At 50.7% G+C, this 20,834-nt stretch overlaps 2 protein-coding genes across 9 annotated transcripts in view; both read right to left on the minus strand.

Annotated features, from left to right (window-relative positions):
• The window catches only part of FAM222B (family with sequence similarity 222 member B), a 38,888-nt gene extending 28,230 nt beyond the window's left edge, over positions 1–10,658 (minus strand). For 2 of the 6 annotated variants that reach the window (XM_055795546.1, XM_055795542.1), the window contains exon 1: positions 10,521–10,658. The gene's annotated coding sequence lies outside the window, so the exon portion shown is untranslated. Of the gene's footprint in view, positions 1–1,966; positions 1,985–9,794; positions 10,441–10,520 lie in introns of those variants that run through there. The other 4 variants (XM_055795544.1, XM_055795545.1, XM_055795543.1 and 1 more) reach the window with 4 other exon arrangements.
• Positions 10,659–11,168: 510 nt separating this feature from the next.
• ERAL1 (Era like 12S mitochondrial rRNA chaperone 1) lies at positions 11,169–19,632 on the minus strand. Of its 3 annotated transcripts, XM_013301627.3 has the most exons (12): positions 19,547–19,632; positions 18,934–18,997; positions 17,075–17,227; positions 16,845–16,972; positions 16,680–16,757; positions 16,464–16,510; positions 16,021–16,082; positions 15,457–15,569; positions 14,552–14,941; positions 13,878–14,027; positions 13,532–13,612; positions 11,169–13,207 (listed from the first exon to the last, which is right to left on the minus strand). In XM_013301627.3, the coding sequence occupies exons 2-12, from the start codon at positions 18,995–18,997 to the stop codon at positions 13,085–13,087; spliced, it is 1,389 nt and encodes a 462-aa protein (XP_013157081.1). In that variant the 5' UTR covers positions 19,547–19,632; the 3' UTR covers positions 11,169–13,084. The 3 variants fall into 3 exon arrangements, with proteins under 3 accessions (XP_013157081.1, XP_027646747.1, XP_055653102.1); XM_027790946.2 differs by lacking the exon at positions 19,547–19,632 and having other exon boundaries at positions 18,934–19,276; XM_055797127.1 differs by lacking the exons at positions 18,934–18,997; positions 19,547–19,632 and adding an exon at positions 17,460–17,598.
• Positions 19,633–20,834: the final 1,202 nt, after the last annotated feature.

The following is a 20,834-nucleotide window of genomic DNA, read 5'->3' on the forward strand; positions in this document are numbered from 1 at the left end:
CTCAAAGAATTTAGCTGAGAAGATTAAGGAAAATCATGATTTTGCATAATTGTTTCTCTGCAAGAAACATCAGATGAGATCTCATTCTGCTCCAAAATTAAACAACAAAGATTAGCACGGACATATTTAAGACTACATACCCGAATGGCTTTCCTTTGGTATACAGTTCTTCTGGGAAATCACTGTGACATACAGCATGCTATTACAATTAAATATGCAAGAAAGAAGAATTAAACTGACTATGAATAATTAATACCCTACAATACTATTTCATAAGGGAAGTCGGGCTGAATATTCCCGCAGACGAGATATACCTAAACACAAGGCACATCAGTGCTTGCAGCTTTACTTTTATGATGGAGTCTAAAACAGCGAGTAACTTTACGGCTGCTACTCAACGCCAGACAAGGTGCCACCTATCCATGCCTCCCCTCTCTGGCTCGCTGCCCGCTGGGCTCCAGAAAAGCTGAGAGAAATGCAAGTGTTGCAGTAGTCACTGCACTGCTCATCCACACTGCAGAGGTAACAGGCTTCCCCAACACTTCCCATTAAAAGCAATTAACTGACTTCCCAGTAAAGAGAATAAAGCAAATATGATGCAACAATTATTTACATGATAAGATCAGGCAAAGGCTGTGAGAAAAAACCAATTAAAAAGGTTTGTAAGAGCTAAGGAATGCAGCTTACTTTCCCAGAATGTATCTTAACGAGAAAGATACCATCAACTCACAGAGCAGACCTTCCTGTTTCGAGTTCACTGTTTTGGGTGCTGCAGAACAACTGTGGCAAAGCCACAGCTGGGTGGCTGGGTGCAAACTCTCCATCTGTTTTATTAGCTCCCAGTGAAAATCGCAATTAAAAATACACCTTTCTTTTTTCACCAACAGAAACCCTAAATGGCTGAAATTCATATTTACTGGAGCTGTCACAGAATCGGTATTCAGCCCTTGGCATTTTTCACTGGACACTGGTGATCAGGTCAGCTCTGCGCTAATGGACACACCATACACTTGTTGCACACATCGAGCTGGAAATCCCTGGTTCCCCTGGGTCTATCCAAGCAGCACCCCACCCCACACACACACACACCCATCGCAGAACGCTACTTTTGGTGATAAAAATTTGAAATCCAAGCAACATTGGTGATCACTGAAGTGGAGCAGAGCACTACTAATGTATCTGCGGAAGGTGACAACCCTACAAAGACACCTTCCCCAACCCAAAGCCCCACACTGCTCTGACTGCCTGGAGGGTCTCGCTCCTGCAGGATCCAACACGCTTCTCCTCCAAAGTAAACAAAAATCGAGGGTCTTTCTGCACACAGGCAAAGTCATGTTAGAAGTACACTAGCTTAATATTAATTTTCTATTAAAAATTAATAGGATTAAATGAAGCTCGTGAGCCAGCAGGAACCAAGATGGTTATTTTGCTGACATGCTCATTGCCCGGAGGAGGGGGATGTGAAGGATGGGCTGCAGTGTTTCTGCAGGATGGTGGCCACGGGATCCATGCACTGGCCAGAAGGGGTAGAAGGGGGCTTGTCCCCACATCCCCAGTGGGACCGCGTGTTCCATCAGTGCCGTGCCGTTCTGCTGACCAGCAGCTTGTCCCCCGGCCAGAAACTGATGGGGAAGGTGAAGCCCGTGAAGGGGTCATCCTGGGGAAAACCCCAGTGTCTTCCCACTTGAGATCCAGTCTTCTGGGTGCTGCCTCTGGTCCTTGCCCATTTGCACACATGCCCCTTTCTCACTGCCAGAATTAACCCTGTTGCCAAAAAGCATCCTGCAAATACCCAGCGTTTACACAAGCCAAGTTTAACCTTCAGTCCCTATTAATGTTAGGAGAATAGCAAAAATTAACCACAGTGCAACAAGAAAGTATCTGCATTTCTAATTATACAACAAAACACACCATGTGGCAATATTTCCAAGCGCCTTGCTGGGAATAAAATAGCCAACAGACTTACAGCTTCCATTTTGAGCCGTGGATGGAAGGGCAACCAGAACTGGGGTTGTCAGCATTGAAGGATGAGGACATGAGAATTAAGGAAAATGAAGTGACAAACGTGACAATAACAGAAATGTTAACCATTAGAAAAACAGTCACCTTAAAAATTTTAAATTTCATGAACTCTCCTACTTTTTAATGGCTTAGCCTACTTTTTCCAACCTAATTTGCATGATCAAAATAGGCCTCCTGCCAGGAAGCATTAAAATGGCAGCCCCCCATCGAGACAAAACTCCCTTCGCCATACGAGGCTGAAGGACTAATAACTATTCCTAAAAACATTTAAAATCCATTAATGTTGTTTAGTAAACATTTATTTAGAATTAGTGCAGCTTTCAGATTTTTCTTTATCACGCTCTACTAAAGCATTTTATAAAAGCTTTTGAGGGAGGAGCAGGTACCCCCCCAAATGCCTGTAACATCTCCAACCCCCTCTAAAAAGCTAAGCATCTTCACGCTGCTGCTCTGCCACCGCTCTCGATGTTTTCCACCCAAAAACCCCAAAGCATTCTCCAACATCAGCCGGACAATTCCCAACAGCTCTTTGGGGTACCAGGCTGGGCAGCTGGAAGCCCCCCACCAAGATGCACACAGCCGTCAGACCAGAATAAACCAACCCCACCGACCTCCCCACATGGCAATTAATCCTATATGCCCCAAAAACTCCAGGCTACTACGATAGTAGTATAAAACTCAGTATTGCTGATGTACTGAAGATTTGAATTCTGGTACAGATATACAGTGCTTTACACAAATTTGTCTGAGCTATGCATTATCCTTTCAGCGCCATCTGCACAAAACCAGAGTTTTATCTAAGTGTAGGAAACTAAAATAAATCATTTTCTCCCTATCTATGATCTTGTCGGAGACAGACGCCACAAACCTGAGAGCTGGCTAGTGCAGGCTTGTCTAGTTAGAAATAAAATTATATCCGCATCAATATGATTTATTTTTAAATAAAAAATAAGGCAAGCCAGACCCTTAATATCAAAACAGTCTCAGCCAGCACCCTCCCAGCCCACAGAAGCCATAACACATGGAGTGTGTAACGTTGTCAAAATAAAACTGGGATTGGCATTGCCATTTCCCCTAATAAGAAATGCCACCATCAAGAGATACATTTTAATTGCCACCTATAATGAAAAGTACCTGCTCATTCTCCACTTGCTGTGTTTATTGTTAACAAAACACAGGAGGTATGTTCTGGTACTGTTAGCTTTTTGACATGTCCATGCCCCACCAGATCTTTAAGAGCAAACTGGGCTCCCTGACCCCACGCGACAAACGGCACATCTCCGTCACTTCTGCTCTAACTGCTCAAGGTTCTGGGGCTGCGTTTCTCAAAGCATCTCGTCCTGAGCATCCCCTGTGAGCGGGAGACCTCACAGTAATTAGCACATTCTGATACTGGAAGTTCAACTAATATAAATGCTTGTCCCTCAGGACAGTACAGACAGGACAAATCATTGAGCATGTTGGTCCCCAAAGACCCATTGTTTCTACCTTTGAAAGTCACCAAAGTCTAGTAAATAAATTATTTCTCCAAAAGCATTGCCAACAAGAGAAATCTGGTTATCCTGGTTGAATACATTCTCCAACCAGCAGCTACAGGCTCTTACAGGATCACTGAAAAGATCCAAAACCATTTTATTTTCATATGTAGAGTAACATCAGAACTCACTGCTGTGAGATTGCAATGGATTTCAGTTGGCAAGTCAAGCCATCTAAACCACAGATTATAAAAAATAAAGACAAAACATTTTTAGATCTAACTTTCATACACAGGCTGCGTTTTATGAACTTTCATTGGAAATGTTACATCAGAATAAAATCAGATTTAATTGGCTCTTAAATAACTGAACAGTCACTTTAATTTTATTTCAGCAGCAGCAATTCATAAATCAAGCAGCTGAAATTCTAGCACAGAATGACAAGTAAATAGAGCAGAACACACTGAAGGAGAGTACGAACGCCACACGGTGAAAGGTGATTTTTCTTAAACTTTGTGCGTCGCCATTTTATGGACACCGCAAAGCTGCTGCCACATAAATACTTGAGAGCAAAAATCTGTCAGTCCTGTGATGCTACACAGTTTATCAGCAGTAACTGCTTAACAAAGACCAATGGATGAGATGATACTTGCCCAACTGGAACCGCTAGGAGAATGGCTGGGATTTTAACCGGGGATGCAATTTCCCTCATGCTCACTAGATGGAAGTATGTAAAATCTTAATTCTTTCCTGCCTCAACTTGAATTTAAGTGGTTGAAATGTCATGTTGTACTGTCACATTTTAAGAAGCCTTTTTGTGGTTCTTCGCTGGCAACTCCACTCATTGATAATCTGGCAAGTAGAAGATGCCTTGAAATATTAAACTAAGCTGTGCTGGAAAAGATAGTAAATGTGAGAGAATATACATCAGAAATATTAAATATATTATTTAGGCTAATTCATTTTTCCCCCCTTTTTTTTTTAAGTACATACATTCCATTTCTAGAGTATTTAAATAATAATCACTAATGAGATGCTTCAGAGAAATGAAGTTACATTTTTTTTAAATATTCAGGCTATTTTAACAAAATAACAACTCTAAAAATACCACTTGTCAATTAACAGAAACAGGGAATAGAAAAGGTATGAGAGGCTTCATAAACGCTGTTGCAGTTTTGACTGGAAAAAACTCCAAATTTCTAGAAAATACTGGGAGAGGTACAGGGAGAAAGAGCAACCTGAAGTCTCACAGAACAGAGCAGCAAACATGAATGGGATTAAATTACACACAAATCTTCTGGAAACAATCTTAAAAGTGACTTGTTCCAAAACAAGCCATTTCTAAATTTAAACACTGAAGAGTTCACAGACGGGAAAACTAAAAAAATCAGGCAATGGTGTGACCAGGAAAAAGAGCTGTTTTCCCCTGGCCTCTTCTCGCACTGATCTTCCTCCACACTCATTCACAAATGCTCAGCACAGTTACGAACAATTTAAAGTCAAAGGATGCATGAATTACCAGCTGTAGGAACACATTACCCATCCCAGGCAAAAGCTGAGGGCTTTTCTGTAGCTGAAGTCAAAAACCAGCCCGGATTCAGAATAGACTGATGAGCTGGAAGAGAAAGGCAAGCAAATACCTCACCTTCCCTGTCCACAATGAAGCCAAAGCACACGACATTCCTCTAGCTCAGAAGGCAAAAAATGAAGAAAACCAGTGCCAGAATAGAAGGATGAATGAAAAGCAATGCTGGATAGAAGAATACAGTAGGCATGAAGGGCTCCCCTTTCCAGATGTTAAAAATGTATGCTTTTTCCATTCCAGATTTAAAAAAGATTAGCAGGGGAGGAAGTTTACTTTAGAGAGTGGGAGCATCTGCATAATTCTTTTTTAAAAGGCTCATACAACGCTATTTCCATCCAACAGAATTTATACTATATATATACACACACACACGGTATTGGTTCAAGACAGTAATTGTACGACATCTTTCGAAGCGTTCTGCATGCAGAATCTGCCTACAGAGAGGAACAAAATGAGTGGCAAGGCAACAGCCACAGGAAAGGGCAGGACCACGATACGCAAGCCCTCTAAAACACACGCTCAAAGTTCAACAACATGCAGGCAAGAGCGATAGCAGGATACAGCAAAGGATATGCTGAGGTCAGGGGGGAAGAAATAAAATCCACAGCACCGAACACTGACTGACGCAAATTTTACCGATCAAAAACATGCACCATTTTCTTTTCTCTTCCACTGCCCTCCGCTCTCCGTATAGTAGCAAATAATTTTTCTCTACCAGTAATCCCACACCCACCATATAGGAAAAAATCACCTGGGAAGGCTGCCGGTGGCTACCATCTTAGCTGCGAAGCGCAGGACAGGGAGACTGCCCAAGTACGAGAAGTCGAATTACAGAAAACAACCGGATACTAGATCCACTCTGAATTTCAAAGCATGTCGTTTCACCTATTTCCATTCGCTCTCACGTGGTTCCCAAATTAGAAACAATCAGAATCCGTCTGGAAACAATATATGGCACCTTAATTGGGTTGGCTGTACTACAGACGTCAGCAACGTATCACTTGGTAGATCATTTTTTTACTGTTTCTTTAAAATACTAAAAATAGCTTCACTTTCATGCTTCACCTTTTCTGCATCACATTATTACATACATAGTAAGAAATTAAAAAACCCTTCTCACTCCTTGCACACCGAAGATGCTAGAGAGCCCACTCCCACTGGAAGCAGGATCTGTCACCTAATTCAACAGAATTTTACTTAAAGGTTTGTCTCAGGTGCATGGCATTTACAGAAAACCTGTTTTCTAATACATTTCCCTATAATACACCCATCAATGCATCTATTTAAAAGTCTGGAGCCGTTCAGTTATCTCTAAATACATCAATAACCCATTTAACTCACCTACTCCATGCATTCCAAGCGCAACACCATCCAGCAGACCAGAATCGCTGCATGGGACTTGAAAACCTACATTGAAAATCTCTCTCAGTTTTCACCCCAGCACTTCCCAAGTACTACACCCCTGCTATTCCATACTGAAGCCAGACTGAAGCCAAACTACATTCTTGTGAAATTATTCCAATAACAGAATTATCATCGTTTTCTTCATGAACCCTGGCAACTTGGACTAATCTTCAAACACAGTATTAACAAGTTAAGCAATAGGAATATGTAAACTATGCATAATTCCTCAGCACATCGGGAGAATAATTATAGCAACAACATACCAAATACAAAATGAGTGGGGAGGCATGAAGAGACACCCAGACAGAATGTACCAAATTAAGGAAGAGAGTTCTACAGTCTATGAAGCCAGATCAGCTATGGGCCACAGTCACCGTTGCTGTTTTAAGTACCCACTTAAATCAAATTACTAAAAACACTGAAACCAGCAGCCAATGAACACACCAGCCTCTGTCAGCTCCAGGTGTAGGCAAGACCAAGGCTAAGCTATGCCTATTCCAGATAATAAGCTTAGCTTTTGAGGAATACAATCCATTGGGAAAACATCTCTGGCCAAAGTTAAAAACAACTTTTCTGGATGCCAGTCAGCAGAAAGCCTTTTCAGGAGCTCTGTTCCCCAGTAGCTGAATCAGTATTTGGAAAGCAAATTTTTTTAGAAAGAAAAAAGATGACTAGAGTGAGAAACTCATTTCAATATTCATATTCAAACTAACAATCTGCAATTAAAAGAAAAATTGCTCAAAGACCGTTATGATTAAGGTTTTAATACGAGTCACAAAATACAATGGAAAAATGGGGATATGGCATACCACACAAGGAATACAAATTTAAATTATTCACTTAACTTCCTAGTTTGAAAACGTTTAAAATGCTGAAAATTGAAAATGGTGGGGTGATACACCCCATTGCAGATGCAGAAAACTGTGAAACCCTTACCTTCAGGAGCATCTTACCCCATAAAGAAGCCTTAGAGGAGTCAGCATGCCCCAGCTACAGTCTACAACACGACAGTGGGACCTGTTACTCAATTGCTGGGTGTAGTACTCCAGTGAACTACATGTTCTTAAAGCAATTATTTAAAAGTTCTGATCATCTGTTAAATAAATCAAGCAAGCCAGGTTGTGGCTATGTTCTTGGTGGTGTATTTAGTAATTCCATAAACCCCAGAGCCCTGGAAGTCACTGAGCTTTAGAGAAATACAGAATGGACGTTACTTCATCTCCCATCTTCATAAATCAGTAACTATCCTCACTACCACCTCGCTGAAGATGAGCAAGCCAGCAACATAGAGGATACAAAATGTTTCGGCAATGGATGCTTTGGGGTGGGGGCAGTCAGGGTAACCACCTCTACCTCCTCCTCTCCCCACCTCTGTATGCTGGCCAGTAATGAGTCGAGATCAAAACTGGAGAATAATAAAGAAAAATGGACAAACCAAGGTGGGAAAAAAAAAGGAAAAGTATTGCAGTAGAGCAGAAACACCTATAAAAGTTGCTATTCCACGACCAGGCATTTTCAGCGAGTGCGGGTAAGGATATAAGTTAAGTCTCCTGTATATCACACAGTAGCCTGCATTTCTGGGAAATACAGATACTTCAGTCCTCGATAAAAATCCTCGCCTCTTGATCTGCTAACAGTTCCCAGAAGCAAACATATATAAAAGCTCATCTATCAGAGGACAACTTGAAACAAATACAAATAAGACTTAAAAGAAGGCAAATATCCAAGTTACAGAGAACACAAGGGTTCCTTAATTTTACACTTGGAGAAAAAAACAGTACTACGTGGACATTCTCCAACATATTTTTTAATGTTATTAACAGAAATAGCACCCCAGGCTGTGCTCAAGCAGATAAAAGTGTTAATCTATTTGCAATGTGAAGTGGAAGGGGGATCAAAAATACCATCTCATTAAATGGTATTTATTTGTTGCTAAGCGCACTATTTATTCAATTGAGAAGTTTACAAAATGACAAGGGTAACCGCAAGTAAGGTCACTACTTAATGTCAGTATCAAAGCTGATCCTCAACAGAATTTAAGCACCTGCCTTTTCTTTTATCTCAGCACAAAATAAGATCTTTTCCTTCTCTTTTTTTTACACTTCAAAAGCCATGTGACACAACAAAATAGATGCCAAGCATGAAGGAACAGAGAGCATGCCAACATCTTTCAGCAATCATCTTTCCCTTGTCATCCATTATGTCAGATTTATCTATTTTTGCTTAATTCTTGTCCCAGCGATACGCATCCTTTCTCTCTCTAGACCGCCAGGCTGGCTGGGCTTGAACTCAATATGGCTTCTTAAAATAGTTGAGAAATATTGAAAATACCTGAAGCGATGCTTGTAAATTAGAGCCTATTCATCAGCGCATCTTCTAGCTCCAGCTCAACCCGCGACTCCCCCAGAGAAGGGTCAGTCTCTGATTTCTTCACCTCAGAAATTCTACCCAACTTCACTATGCATAATTTAAAAAATAAATAGCCTTTCTTTTGTGGAAGTATCTTCTCCTAAAAGCTCAGTCTTTACTACACATCTCACCCTCTGTTTGTTCTGACGATTACTTGCTTTTGACCCAAAGCTTCCCCTAACTGAGAATTACTGGTCAGTTAATTTGCCACTGCTCGCTTTCTGTTGCTGCTGCTTTTTCCCCTCCAGAGTTTTCAGACCCTCTGGACTGGCTTTACAGAACAGCAGACCCACCTGAACACTCTCCCTGCATCCTCCACTCCCCAGGCTGCTGGCTGTGTGAGCCTGCTCTCTCCACCTTTATTATCTGTAATATACTTCAACGACATCTCTCCCCACTGTTTTGGGTATTTACTTAAACGAATGGCCGCTAACAAGTTCAGATTCTTTAGCTGAAATACAGAAATACAAGCACTGAAAGGAAAAAGCAGCTATCATCACTATACTCCCTTACTGCCTGCGTAGCACTGATCACAGAATTTTCTCAGCCGGCTGCTGAATCAGATGAAGTTTCTACAGTGTACACACAAAATCATGAAGCCCGACACGTCCAGTAGGATTTATTAAATCACAAAGTCATCACCGTTGCTCCAGCACAAATGACATCACTCGGGAACCCAACCTCATCTACTGAGAGCGTGCTCTCCTGCAGCTACCGGCGCAACAAAGAACGGGGTTTGCGCACTAAAGAGCTGAAAGTACCGTCGCAAAAAGTTTTCCATGTAAGCTTAGGTTTTCTTGCGATGTTCGATGGGATGAAGGCCCACGGCAAGAAGCGAGTACAATGAATTCTCACGGAACTAAGTGACTGGCACCTGCAATTTAGCCTAAAACTTGTACCTAGCGCTGGGAGGCGATGCCAAGAGGAGGAGAGGCGTCCACGAGCCCTCGCAGGTGCTGCTCTGGGAAGCTGGTATGCGGCACGGCCAAAGCCTTTAAGGACTTTGCTTGCACGAGCGGGCTGAAAACAGACAAGTCAAGCTCCGCAGCTGCCTTCACGCTTGCGTTAAGACGCTCGAAAAAATCGTTGGTAGGAAATAAAAACGACGAACAATTTGTTAACGATACCTCTTGCAAAAGCACTTGGCTGGGGGAAGGATTACACAAAGGATTTGCACACATTGCAACCGCAATCCCCCCCCCCGCCCCGCCGCTGTTTCCTGAAGGCACTTCTCTGTCGCGACGGCTGCCGTGCTATCGCGATTCCCGCCGTGCAGTGGCGATGGAAGCCGGCTGCGAGGGGCCGGGGTGCGGGGGGCCTAGGCGGGCCGCTCCCCCCGTCCCCTCACAAGGACGCGCCGGGGAGCTCCGGGCTGAGGGGAGGCGGCCCCCGGGGAGGCGGCCCCCGGGGAGGCGGGCGGGCCGGGGCCGCCTCCCGCCAGCGGCCCCGAGGCGCTGTCGCGACAAGGGGAGAGTCGCGACAGCGGCGATACCTCACGCCGCCTCAGAGGATGGGGGGAGGGGACACCCGGGAAGGACAATGGGGGGGTGGGGGGGGGGGGCCGCGCCGGTCCCGCCGCCCTGCCGAGGCGCCGGCCGCCTGTCAGCCCTGCCGGCCGCACTTACTCTCGGTGCCCCTGCCCGGGCCTCATGGCGCCGCCGCCGCTGTGCCCGTGCCGGCCCCGCCGCTCGCCGCCGCCGCCCGCTCTCGCCGTGGTGGCTGCGCCAGCCGCTCCCGCGCACGCGCGCTGCCCGCCAACGGCCCCGCCGCCCCGCCCCGCGCACGCGCGGCCCCGCCGGGGAGGGGGGAGAGGGCAGGGCCGCGCCGCGGCGCCCCCTGGCGGCGCCCGGGAGCGCCTACAGCGCCCAGCGCCGCGGCTGGGGGGGGTCCCCCGGGGGTCCCGCCCTCACCCTGCGGCCCCAGCCCGGCTCCCGGCCGCGCACCCGCCGCCCCGCGGAAGCCAATTACAGCCCCTCCCGGCTGCAGCGCCGGGCTTATTAACCTAATTATCAAACCTCATTAAGGAGCTGCAGGTTGGGGTGGCAAAAGACTTTCAGCCCCGCCCCCCTCCCTCCTCCCGCCTGGAAGGAGCCCGGGACCCCCCAGGACCCGCCCCCCCCCGGCATCACCTCCCGCAGCCAGGGCTGGGGCAGCGGGACCGGGACCGGGACCGGAGCCGGGCAGGGAAGGATGGAAAGACACAAGTGCCCCGGTTTTTGGGAGCACATGGCAGTGCATGGGGCAATGGAGGGAAGCAGAGGAGCGGCAACCGCTGGGGCTGGGACCTTCTTTTATTGCAAGGAAAATACAAAAGTTGGCGATCAGCGTGCATGGGATCACCGCAGCCCCTGCTCGGGGGAACAAGGCTCTGTGCAGGCTTCCCAAGCCTGCTCTCCAGATAATCTTGTGTTCCCGACGCTGGTAAAGCACCTCCTCCAGGTCCCACCAGAGGGACGGTGAGCACGGGATTTGCTCAGCAGGTCTGGGCTCCGGGCAGGAGCAGCGTCCCCACCGGACCCCACCAGATCTCTTCGCTCAATTGCTGGGGCAGCAGCCCAGGCTCTCCTCACTCCTCAGGGATGTTCATTTATAACAGCACGTGGCAGATTTACCTGGATTTCTGGCCAGAGGCTACCCAGTGCTCCAAACACCCCAGCACAGGTGCGTGGGGAGCTGAAACTCAAGCCTCCAACACCAGGTCCACGTGCAGACTGGCAGGGAGGGCAGGGGCCCAGCTCTACCACACTCCATGCCAAGGGCTCCGCAGCGTGGCACACGGTGCCCCAGCCCTCCGTACAGCCCTGCTCCTCCAGCCCTGAGCCTTGCTCACCCTGACCTGTGCCAAATGTTGTCCATCCCGATATCCCATTAGCCCTGATCTGCAGAACCTGCTGCTGCTCCCATTTGGGGCTTTTCTTTAGTTGCTGTGTTTGTATCTGTGACCTTGGTGCAAAGAGTAATGACTTTGAACTAACTCTGGTGCAATAAACTATTCAAATTCCTAAGAAAGGGAGTCTGCTCTGGTTCTGCGTGATGAACAAGCCATTCTGAAGAAGTAAACATCTATGAGATGCCGCTAGTGGCGTCTTCAGACCAAGCCACTCAACATTTGTTTGTCAGCCAAACATCCAGAAATGTGGACAGGCAGGACGCCACTGGGCACCAGAAACAAAATGCACAGGGGCAGAAAGACACCTGTTCCCTGCTCTGTTTCGCCTTCTGATTAATATGCTCCAGCAAATGCTCACAAGCCCAACGAGCCATTCTCTTCCCTGTTCCTCTCACCGGCACCCAGGGAAGCAGCTCATACACACACCAAGAACGGATCATGGTTCCGTTTCTCACTTCTCCAGGAACCCCCAGACCAGACTCAGCCTCTGGAGCAAGTACCACGTGCCAGGAACAGCAATCTGCTTAGGAGGTGTGTCATTTTAGGAAATGTGACAGGGGAAAGAGAAGGAACAAGCATTTTTACAAACTACCACACAGAAGAGGTCAAAATGAAAGCAGCAGCTGGCAGTCATCTAAAAGGGTGGTGTACACAAGCCTGCAGGAAGGGTTCCCACACAGGAGTTGGAAACCACCGACCTTTATGATCTACAGAGAGTTTAAGAGCTCCCTCTGTCACACTCGGCCATTACAGAGCACTTCAGGTGGCCAGAAAACCTGCCACTCAGGCTGCCTGGGCAAAACTTCCATGAGGGCAGGGAGCAAAGCCGACACAAGACCACCTCGTGGGCTGGGGTAGCCTCTTCCTCCCGTGTGACCACTGCTGGAGCGATTCAGCCTTCAGAAGAAGTGAGAGGCATGTACTGACGACCCTTCGCTGCAACCCTTTGTCCACTAAGAGGCAAGTTCTGCTCCTGACCTTCCAGGCACAAACGCTTCACAGCGAGGATGGAGGACGTAGCCCAAAAGTGGATGACAGCTCTGTAAAGGTGCAGCTGTTTCTCTGATGTCCATGCCCAGTGTCCACAAGATAAGGTGCCGTAGAAGGTCTGAAGATTTTATTTCAGTTTGGGCTACTCCCAGAAAGAATAATATATTCCACGGCGGCCCACTACACTGATTCCATCATCCTCTGTTTCTAGATTGAACAAAAGGTGCCAAGATACCCACAGGGTCAAACAGGACTGGTTTCTCCACATGACCAGAGAGCTCAAGGGCTCTTGAAACATACACAAAGAGCTCAACTCTTCATCTCCACCTTGAGTTTCAAGCAGACATCACACAGGAAAACGTTCATCAGGTCCTGGCCAGCCTCCTGAGCAATCCTGCTGATAACCTTACCTCCTCTTCCAATCAACATCATCTGTATTAAAACCCAGAGAAAAGATCATCATACTCATCCTTACATTGCTTAACTGCGGGGAGAAACCACCCAGGAAAACAGCAGAGTAGCCACAGAAGCAATGAAAAGGGACACAGCAGTCAGAGACATCTCAAGATCAGACCATGGACAACTTCAGAAAGGTGTAAGCTGTTACTGATCAGCCTGTGCCGGTCAGGCACCTGGCTCTTCCCAAAAGACCCCCCCAGGTGAGGGAAAGGGGATCACAGCAAGGATGCACATGTGTTGGACCTGGGGAACCTCCATTCACACCCCCCCATGCCCCATCTCTCTGCCGTTACTCACCATATGAGCCTTCCTTGGGACCACAAGTTTCTGCACGATGAGGAGCTCCCCACTCGGTCCTTCCTCCCACATCTCTGTCACCTGCAACAGCAAGCGTGCACTCAGTGATCCTGCAAAGTGCCTCAGGAGCCACAGACACCGCTCCCTCCCCGACACAGGCATGCAAGGGTGGCCCCCCTTCAGAGAGAGGGTCTCAGAGCACCCCACGGGCAAGTCCCAAGTCACCCTCCAGGGTTTGTAAAAACTCTGGAAGACTTCACAGATTCAAACAGATGGATTCTCATCACATCATCACTATTTCCAATAAAACAGCTCAAAGGCAAGTCTGCTTGTGCATGCTTCCCACCTGAACCACGCCGTAGGGCACTTCCAGTGGCAGATACTCCAGTATCTTCTCCCTGATTATATTATCACAGATCTCTTGAGGTGACTGGCTGGTCAAGACCCTGCTGTGAAACTCCCAAGGGCCTGGCTTAGCTTGCATCAGGAGGTACTGCTGTGAGCACAAAACACACATCACACCCATCAGCTTTCACGTACCACTTACACGGTGCCACCAACCCCTGTGCTCATCTGGCAGCAAGTCACCTACAAGGACGCTGCTGCTAGTCAGGCATCAGGGCAGTTGTTTAGTATCTTTGGTGAGGAAAGGAGAAAGGGAAGCTCCTGAAACTCATAAACCCCACCAAAGGATCACACCTCCCTAGAGCCATTTGTATGAGTTACAAAAGCCCACAGTATATCTGGTAGCTGAAAGATAAAGTATTGGGTGCCTGCATCACTACAAAGAAGCTGCTGTTTGGACAGCTCCAAAGAAGAATTCTGTACAGAAAACTTGGAGATACAGTACAGACACACCCCACAGTGACAGGCAACACATCCCTCTGCCACATCCCAGGCCAAGAACAGCAGCTCTGCTGCTTCCTCACAGGAGATGAAGCTCAGTATGAAGTACCGGGGTCCCACAAGGGTAAGAGCACACCAGCCTCAAAGCGTAACAGAGGTTCAGACTGCAGTTACCTTCAGTGTATCCACCTCCTCCCCATGGAGAGCTGCCAGCATGAAGATCTCCTGGAAGCACGGCCAGCCTTTCGTATTTTCTAGATCTCTGGGTCCATAGTGCTTTGTCCCTTCTGCTTCTGTGACAAGACTGGACTCGGAAGCCTTCGTATCACTGCTCTTGCCCAAGCTAGAGCCTTCTTGGGCTTGATCTGTTTCCTGCAGGCACTGAGACACAGGAGCCCTATTCTCAGGTGGAGAAGCCTCAGTGATTTGAAGAGGAGACTTCGCTGAAGAACAGGAATTATGTTTAAATGCAGATGTCACTTCCAGTTTCTTTCCACCTACAATTCCCTCTGTTAGGTCATTTACTAGTTCCAGCAAGATAAATTTCTTCTTTAGAAGATCCACCTAAAGTGAGAGACAGGTGTCACAAATTTGTCCTAAATGAGGTTGGCAGCTAGGCCCTGGATCTGAAGGAGCCAAAAGAAACCACCCACAGGAGGCAGCTGCTGCAGGACAAGGCTTCTGCAACAGAATCAGACAGTCTTCCGACCACAGGCCAAACCAGAGTGTCAGCAGTTCCAGCACAGTTTGTCCAAACACCGTCATCTTGACAGCAACACCTCCATCAGCTCAGTCAAGATTCTCACTGGCCATCCCCACTGTGGTGCCAGCTCCTCTTCCCAAAGCTGATTTAAACCCCAGTCTGCAGCCTGTATCTTCAGGGATGCACGAGCATACAACATGTATACGTATATACATTTATACACACTTATATATTCCGGTGCAGTGGGGGAAACCGGTGTCCTTTAGCACACCCAGACTCAGTGACCTGAAAACACATCACTGCTGATGCTGGGTACTGCCTGAAGACACCAGCATAACATACTGTAGAAGGCAGAAAGAGCAAGCTCCTCATTCACCTTGTTCAGAACCAGGACGCTGGGGATCTGGGGGAACCGAGAAAGACACCGCAGCACCTCCTTGCTCAGGGAGTTTCGTGTCCAGTGATCCGACACATCCACCAAAACCAGAACTGCCAGAAAAGAGCAAGGGAAATATGATGAAACTGCATTTTTCAAAATGTTCATTTTCAGCTTCCCTACGGCCTATGCCCACTTCCCTCGTACTGCTACTTCCCCCTCTAGTTCTAGAGGAGAGCACATGGATGGAACTAAAAAGGAGCATTCTAATTGATAAAAAAAATTAAATGCAGTTTACACCTGCTATCCTAATGACATCACACATGCTAAAACTTAACATCCAAGCCCAAATATTACCCTAAGCTGCCTCCCCTTGGCACCAGGCAATTCTTATCTCCTCCTCAGCTCAATATTTCAAATAATTTCACTGCTCTTCCCTCCTACTGCATGCTCCCAGAGCTGCCTTTGCTGCCCAGTAAACATCCAGATGCCACAGCTATAGGGCTGTAAACTTCTGTGGCAGATAAAGGGTTTGGCTTGATCCAAGAGGAGCTGAGCACCCACCTAAATCCGCATGTTTCACACTGTCCCATGGGTCTGTCAGCATGGCTTCATCTAATTTATGTCTGCAAGACAAATACAAATGAGTAAGCCAGACACTTGATCACCATCCTCTTCCTTCCCCTCAAAGCAGGGGAAAAAATCTAGTGTTTTCCATCATCCCAGCTGACACAAAGCTGCCTTACAGGCTGTGACATCCCTTGTTACATGCACATATGCAGAATCAAACATAACAGAGTTCAAAGGATGCCACAGGCTGTGTGTGCTACTGAAATTACAACCATAAAAAACTCAAAGGGACCAAAATAAGGCTAAAAATATACATTCCTATCACTCCTATTTTAAAAACTTTGCCCAGTGGAAATCACTCTCTGGTTTTATCAAACCTTGACAGTCAGGAACCCCCACCCCTGGCCCGCTCTCCCCACAAGAGCAGTGGATGATACCTTTTGGCTTTAAAGGGACTAGTGAGGCCAGGTGTGTCCAGAATGATCTAGAAAGAGGAAAGACGAATCTTTTAAGTTTGCCTGCAGTTAGTAGCCAAGCTAAAACTTCCCATTTGTGCAACTAGAAGCAACCCCGTGGGATACAAACAAGAAAACCCGACAGTTCCTGGCTAATACTCCCCACTGCCCCAGGTGGAAGCAGATGTGGAAGCTTACCAGTTGTGTGTCCCCACTCGTGACAACACCCCGGGCTTTGCATCGGGTTGTGTGCACTTTCTTAGAGACAGGGAAAACCTGTAAGAAACTAAACATGTTACACAGCCAGAATATGTCAAAAAAGTAATTTAGCAGTTTGAACTTGTTGCTCCAGCCCAGCTTTACCTTTCTGCCCAAGAGCTGATTAGAGAGCGTGGACTTCCCGGCGTTGGGTGCTCCAATGATGGCAATTCTTAAAACCTTGGGGTTCTGGGGCTGGTCAGGCCGATTTTGTAACAGACGGTACTGTTCCTCTACCAGGGGAGAGAAGGAGCGTGAACGTTGCTAAAAGCCCACAGGGGGTCAGGATCATCGGTCCCAGCGCTGGGACCCGGGCGGCAGCTGGTACCACTCACTTTTGCTGGTGGCAACGGGCGGCGGGTGCTGCCCCAGGGTGTCAGCCGGCTTCTCGGCGGGGATGCCCAGGATGCTGCCCAGCGCGGAGCTGCTCCCGCTGCGGCGGGCGGGGGTCGCGGCGGCCCGCGGGGCGCAGCTCTCCAGGAGACGAGCTGGAACGACAGCACCAGCAAACACCGCATGGACCGAAACCCGGCACGGACCCAAAACGCCCCCAAAATCGCGCCGCTCCCTTCCTCCCCACCCCCCGCGGCTACCCGGGAGGCGCTCCCCGCTCACCCGGGCCTCCGGGCCAGCCCCCACGCACCCACCCCGGCTCGGCCCGGCCACCGCCCCCCGGCCCCGGCCGCCCCCGGAGCGAGGCCTCGGCCCCGGCCGCCCCACCTGGCCCCAGCAGGAGAGGCCCCGCCGCCGCGGCCCTCGCAGCCCAGCGCACCGCCCGCGCCGCCGCCAAGGTGACGGGTGCCGCCATCTTGCCCCGCCACGGGGCAGCGTGGGAGCGCGAGCGGCGCCCGTCCTCATTGGCGGAAAGCGCGGGAGCATAGAGAGGAGGCGGGTGGGACCAGCGCGCCGCGCTCCGCCGCAGGGGGCTGTGGGGCGGCAGCGGGCGGCGGGCGGTGCGGGCCGCCGGGGAAGGGGGGCACGGGCGGGGATGGGAGCAGGAGCGCCCCCTGCCGGCCACACCGCGCGGTGCAGGGCGGCGGCACCCGGCACAGCCCAGCGCTCCCAGGGTGCCCAGTGCCCCCGCCACATAGCCCAGTGCTCCCACCACACAGCCCAGCGCTCCCAGTGTGCCCAATGCCCCCGCCACACAGCCCAGTGCCCCCACCACACAGCCCAGCGCTCCCAGGGTGCCCAGTGCCCCCGCCACACAGCCCAGTGAGCCCCAGTGCACCCCAGTGTCCCCTGCAGTGCACCCCAGTGTGTTCCAGTGCCCCCCACAACACACGCCAATGTGTCCCAGTGCCCCCTATGACACTCCGCAGTCCATCCCAGTGCACCCCCGGGTGCCCAGCGCCCCTCCAACCCACCCTGTGCATCCGACTACTCCTCCATGCTCCCCAGTGAGCCCCAGTACTCCCAGTTCCCCTCTTTAGTGCAACCCTGTCCACCCGAGTGCTTCCCCTGCAATACACCCCAATGCTCCCCAAGTCTCCACAGTCCCCCAAAAACACACACCAGTGCCCCCCAGTTCTCCCCAGGGCACCTAGCAATACACCCCAGCACCCTGCCCACACCCCCGTGCCCCCAGCACCGCACCCTGAGGCACCCAGTACCCCAAAACACACCCCTACGCTCCCTGTCCCACTCCATGCCCCAGTGCACCCCCTAACACCCCAGTACATCCCAGTGACCCAGCCCCACAGCTGGGCCCAGAGACCCCAGAGATATGGTGAGGAAGGAGAGCTGGAGCCGCTGTGCCGTAACCACATTTATTGCCCTGTGCCCGATCCCAGGGCTCCAGTGCCATGCCATGCTGTGCCACGCCATGCCGTGCTGTGCCATGCCGTTCTGTGCCGTGCCATGCCATGCTGTGCTGTACCATGCCGTGCCGCGTGCCCGGCCGTCGGCAGAACCGTTACCATTACTAAACTCAGTAATGGTAACGGTTTCCCCGCTGGCCGCGGGTCCCTGGTTGAGCCTGGAGCTGCTCACACTGGGGGTGCCCCATCCCCCCAGCTCCCACCCTATGTGCCCCCCGAGCCTGCCCCCGGTGCCGTGTCCCACATCCCAGGCCCGTGCCCCCCATCCCTCCATGCCCCACGCCGGGGTCCCACGTTGCTGGCTCCGGGCCGGTGGGCGGGTGCCCCCCAGGGGAGTACATCATCTATACTGTAGTGTCTCATAGCGAACTTACAGTATATGATGATATCCTGCCCAGGGCGGCGGGCAGCACGCGCGGGGCGGGCGGCGAGCAGCATCTGCACGGGGGAGAGCACCGTTAGGGACACAGCACCCGGGTCACCGCTTCCCCATGCTGGCATCCCCCCTACCCCATCCCGGTCCCTCCGGTCCCACTGCCCTGGAGCTGGATGGAAGCTTCCAGTGGGCTGCCCACCCTGGCATCCCCCCTACCGGCTCTTTGTCCCCCCACCCCAGAGCAGGATGGAGGCTCTCAATGGCTTCCTCATCCCAGCATTCCCCTACTCCCTCCTTGTACCCCCCAGTATCACCATCCCAGGGCAGGACAGAGGCTCCCAATAGCCCCCAGACCCCAACATCCCCCCAATCCCACCTTTGTCCCCCCCAGTCCCACTGCCCCACAGTGGGATGAAGGTTCCCAATAGCCTCCCCACGCCAGCACCCCCCTAAGCACCCCTTATCCCCCCCAGTCCCACCACCCCAGGGAAGGATGGAGGGAGGCTCCCAATAGCCCCCAGACCCCAGCATCCCCCCCTACCCCATCTTTGCCCCCTCTCAGTCCCACCACCCTGGAGCAGGACAGCAGCTCTCCAGGAGGTGGCACCTACCTATAGGGGTGGCACTGGGGCTTTGTGGGGTGCTGGGGCTGCACCCGCCTTATAAAACCTGCTCTGCCTCATCTGCATATCTCACATCTGCACTGCACAGCTGGACGGGGCCCCTTAACCCCTTCATGCCTAGGGAGGGCACACCCAAAGCAGCTCCCCCCAGCCTGGCATAGCCCATGGGGGCCTTGGGGATGGGCACCGCCTGCAAGCCCCCCTGTCCTCCTGCCTTGACCCCTGTGGTCTTCAGTATGGTCCCCCCCATAGATGAGGGGACCCCAAACTGGTTCCCAGTTGCTGGACAGGAGCTTTGGACATGGCAGGGTGGCAGCCCCATGGAGATGGGGCCCAGGGGGATGGTGGGGGGACATGTAGGTGCAGGGGGTCACCTTGCATAGGCACCCCCAAATGAGGCACATGCACGTGGGTGGAGGGAGCCTGTGTCCCCCTGAAGTGGGTGGCCTCCAGGGCACTGTGTCCCCTGGCCATACGTGCTCCCCTGAGGGATATGTCCCCTAGCAGTGTGTCCCCCCAAAAAAAGATGTGTCCCCCAGCCTGCAGGGACATGTCCTCTGGGAGTCCAAGTCCCCTGCCTCTATGTGCCCCCCACAGCGGGATCTGTCCCCCGGGGGGATGTATTCCTTGCTGTGTATCTGCAAAGGACATGTCCCCCTGGCCGTGTGTGTCCCCAGGAGGACTGTGTCACCTCATTGCGCATGACCTTGGCCATACTTATCCCCTGACCACGTGTGTCCCCAGATGGCTGCAGCTCCTGACCATGACTGTCACCTGCCTGTGCATGACCCCAGTCATACGTGTCCCCTAGCCCTGCATGTCCCCAGGCCTGTCTGTGCCCACAGGGCCACATCCTGCAGCAAGCACCATGCCATTGCGCCCAGTTGTTTGCGCCAGGACACTCCGGTGTTCCTGGAAACCGCCTGCAGGGAGCTGATAACCCCCCCACCGGGACCGTCTGCGCGGGGGCCCGATAAGCAGCAGTGTCCGGCTATCTAGGACCCTGCCCTGCCACACAAGGTGTCCCCAGACCCACTGTCACTTCTGGGTGACGGGAACAGGGGCAGTATCACCCATGCTCCCCCCAGCCTGGCCAGGCCCTGGTAGGAGGTGGCACAGGATCAAGCCCTGGCATCAGCCTGTCCCCAGGCATGAGGATGCTGGGACCTGGGGGCCGCAAGGGACCGTCCCCTCCTGTCTGCGGTCCCTGCTGTGACCCAGAGGTGTCCTGAGGGGCCTGTAGTGCTCCCCAAACTGTGGCACAAGCACCCCAGCA

Source organism: Falco peregrinus, chromosome 2 (genome assembly GCF_023634155.1).
Source record: "Falco peregrinus isolate bFalPer1 chromosome 2, bFalPer1.pri, whole genome shotgun sequence".
Lineage (NCBI taxonomy): Eukaryota > Metazoa > Chordata > Aves > Falconiformes > Falconidae > Falco > Falco peregrinus.